The sequence below is a fragment of the Plectropomus leopardus genome, unplaced genomic scaffold (assembly GCF_008729295.1).
Source record: "Plectropomus leopardus isolate mb unplaced genomic scaffold, YSFRI_Pleo_2.0 unplaced_scaffold6887, whole genome shotgun sequence".
Lineage (NCBI taxonomy): Eukaryota > Metazoa > Chordata > Actinopteri > Perciformes > Serranidae > Plectropomus > Plectropomus leopardus.
The window spans coordinates 1-3,456 of NW_024675782.1; the positions used below are offsets into that span (position 1 = coordinate 1).

The 3,456-nt window shown below is 42.2% G+C and overlaps 1 protein-coding gene across 1 annotated transcript; it reads right to left on the minus strand.

Moving 5' to 3' along the window:
* Positions 1–6: 6 nt before the first annotated feature.
* Positions 7–3,348, minus strand: LOC121939969 (the record flags this gene model as incomplete). The annotated part of the gene is made up of 7 exons (XM_042482867.1): positions 3,217–3,348; positions 2,997–3,122; positions 1,566–1,685; positions 1,324–1,449; positions 876–954; positions 507–732; positions 7–64 (listed from the first exon to the last, which is right to left on the minus strand). Coding segments are annotated over exons 1-7 (782 nt in total), but the record flags the coding sequence as incomplete, so codon positions are not given.
* Between the last annotated feature and the right edge of the window lie 108 nt (positions 3,349–3,456).

Sequence of the window (3,456 nt, forward strand, 5' to 3'; positions counted from 1 at the left end):
ACACACTGGAACTTCTTCCTAAGATCAGACTTCAGTTTTCTTTGGCACAGTGGAACAAGAGAACCTGAATGAAGAAACAACAAACGAAATCAATTCATGAAACATCTGAAGAATGTCATGGTCAAACTGATTCTTCTAAAGAATACATAGATCTGATGTAAATATGTGCAGCATTTCAGTTCATTTGACAGGCATGTCCCCTACACGAATATGGGGAGCAGTTTGGGGTTTAGCGTCTTCCCCGTGGGCACCATGACTTGTGTGGACTTGTGGGGAATTGAGGTGCTACTTTATGCAAATTTTTTCTACAAATTTATTTTGCCTTCCCAATACTTCACACACTGATAAGCATCAACTTTCTCTTACCTGTCCCTCTTAATCATTGATGGCGAACACACAAAGAACGGTGTTACAGCTACAGCTGTAACACCGTTCTTACGTGTAACCCTTTCCCGTGATGCCCATGTCCCCTTTTCACTTTGATAAAACTCTTCAAATCATCTTACGTCTCTGCAGACAGTCAGCCAGCTCCTCCTGCTTCATTCTCCTCAGGAAATTAAGTGTGATCTTCAGAAATGCCTCTCTGCTGCTGCTCCTCCTCTGCTCCTCATCCTCCAACACCTCCTCATCCTCAGTCTGAATATTAGAGCATTCTGGGTCATTTGGACTGAGAATTCTCCGGATGTTCTTCAGTTCGTTCTTTACAAAAGTGACGATGTTCTCCTCAAGCAGCTGGAACAAAATAAATATAATAAATTAAATTTTCTCTTTTTAAACTGGTGAAACACATGATATGACCACGCAGAAGAAAGATCAGCGTGGATCTGAATGGTTCTTCAGTCAGCAGTTATATCTGTGATTTTACATTCACACACCTTAAATATAAGGTCCAGGTGTGTTTGATGCTGCTGGGCAGATTGACCATGGAGAACCTCTGAGCTCTTCTGATTTCCTCTGTGGAGAGATGATTAAAGTTTAGATATCATAGTGAATAACATACACATGTAACTGATTGTAAACACCATATTGAATGAGAAAATCCCACAGTGAGCACTGGATGTACTGTCCTCTTACCAGTTAGACCAGACAAATAAACTCAACTGTAAACATGTCTGTTTATTGGATGTGATGCCTGGAAACTAAATCTCTGAGGTAAAGGAACTGTTGAACCAAGTCTGGACATCTTCTTATGAGATCTGGGTGATTAAAACTACAAAATGATTCATGCCTCTCTTTGGTTGGCAGGGTGCTGATCCTCTCTAAAGATCGTAGGGTGACCTGTGGACGGGTTACTCTTCATTGACATTATTTTTACATTGTTACCTTAGATCAGAGAAGTGCTCTCCCTCTTTGAAGTAAACGGGTTCACCAATAGACCAGCCACTCTGATGTAACATGTAGCTGGGTCCAGGTCCAGGTCTAGGAGGGTCTGGTCTCTGCTGCTGGATCCTGACAGGAACACAAACACTGATAAATTCACAGTTAAGCTGAAATTCTGCTGAACATCACGTCGACTTTAAAATGTGTTATTACTGGTAACTAAAGGATTTGAGAAAAAATATTACTTTTGATCAGAGTGGTGTTTATCTCTCAAGTGAACAGGATGATCCATAGACCAGTCACTCTTTAAGGACACATAGCTGGGTTCAGGTCCAGGAGAGTCTGGTCTCTGTTGGTACTTTGATCTTCAATAAGACAAAGAAAACTTTGAATGTGAATGTGACGATGTTGAAAGTGGCTGAAAAATCTAAAATAAATAAGTCCTCGGGTACTGGTGGCCAGTAAGTTACTGGCTGACTGGTGTCTTGTTGGTCGTCCTGTTTCCCTTTTTGAAAGGTGTTTAGAGTTGACAGCACCTGCTGGTATGAGTCATTTCCTCTCACGCAGCCGCAGAAAGTGTGTGCTGGTGGGCTGTTGGTTGTATTCTTTAGACTAATTCCCAGCACACAAAAATACACTAACACTCGCCAACATTTGGCTTTATAATGTGAGAATTACTCTAATGTGAGAATGTGCACAATCAGCATTCACACCCAAGTCAAATGATTGTGCAGTTGTCTCGGATATTTATTTTTATTTCCCTGTTACAAGGTTCTTTTTCTGGAGTTTTTCCTCAGGTGACGTGAGGGTCTAAGGGCAGAGGGGTGTCGTAGGCTGTAAGCCCTCTGAGGCAAACCGTGTTTTGTGAAAATGGGCTTTATAAATAAAATGGACTTGACTTGACTACAGCTCCAATCAGCACTGATGGAGATACGACACTCGGGTGAACACGATCATTTTAGCTCTTTTACCGGTGAGATGCAATGAAGAGCGGACACAAGGAATCCTCCGCCTTCACCCAAGATGTGCTTAAACATCAATCCAAATCAGTCTGCACCAAGTTTTAAAGAGATTTATGAAATCAGGAGCAGTAAAAATGTATAAACTGTGTCACTGAGGCAGACGAGTGGAGCGTTAGCTTTGACAACATCCTGTTTATTGACTTTACATGGAGCTAGAATCAAAACAGAATTATTCAAAAGTTTGCTGAATGTGTAAGCTTCTGCTTCAGAAATCATTAAAAAAAATCTTTTAGAAGCAGTAGATAAGTATGGTTAGCTAGTTCGGGCTGTCGGGCAGTAACGTTAGCATAGAAAGGCGAGCTAATGGCTAACGCGCCTGATGTAGACCAAGTGTTCGGTGCGTGTCGCCCCCTGGTGTCTGTCTGCAGTATAGGTCATCAAGCCTATCCCTCCATGTTAGTGAACGGGACATCAGGCCAAACTAAAAACTCAAAGTACACGCTAAATAAATGTTTCCTAGAGATGGTTTCTGTCCCTGAAGGTAGCTCTGTATGAAAAACTTGACTTGTCATGATGTGGACAGAGGTTAAAGCAGCCACAGCTCAGACCTGAGCACAGTGTTTTTTCACAATGGAAACACAAAATAAAGTACACTGAACCGAACCGAACCGGCCTGCTGGCGGAAACGCCTCATTAGAGGAAGACAGCTCTCACCTGTGGTCAGAAAACAATGATCCACCTGTGAAGTTAAGAGGCTGACTAACAGAATGGTCACTCTGAAAGGACACACAGCTGAGTCCAGGTCCAGGTCCAGAAGAGTCTGGACTCTTATGGTGGATCCTGAAAGACAGACAAACACTGATAGTTCACTGATGAATTCTGTTGAGTTTTTAATGTTTTAAAACCAGTAACGACAAAATGTGAGACAATTTACTTTTGATCAGAGGGGTGTTTATCTCTCAAGTGAACAGGAAGAGCCATAGACCTGTCACTCTTTAAGGACACATGGCTGGGTTCAGGTTCAGGTCCAGGTCCAGGATGTGGGTGTGAATACTGATGATGGAGTGATTTGAGTGGTGAACAGTTATGGCGCTTTTCCACTACATGGTACTGGCTCTACTCTACTCTACTCTACTCTACTCTACTCTACTCTACTCTACTCTACTCTACTCTA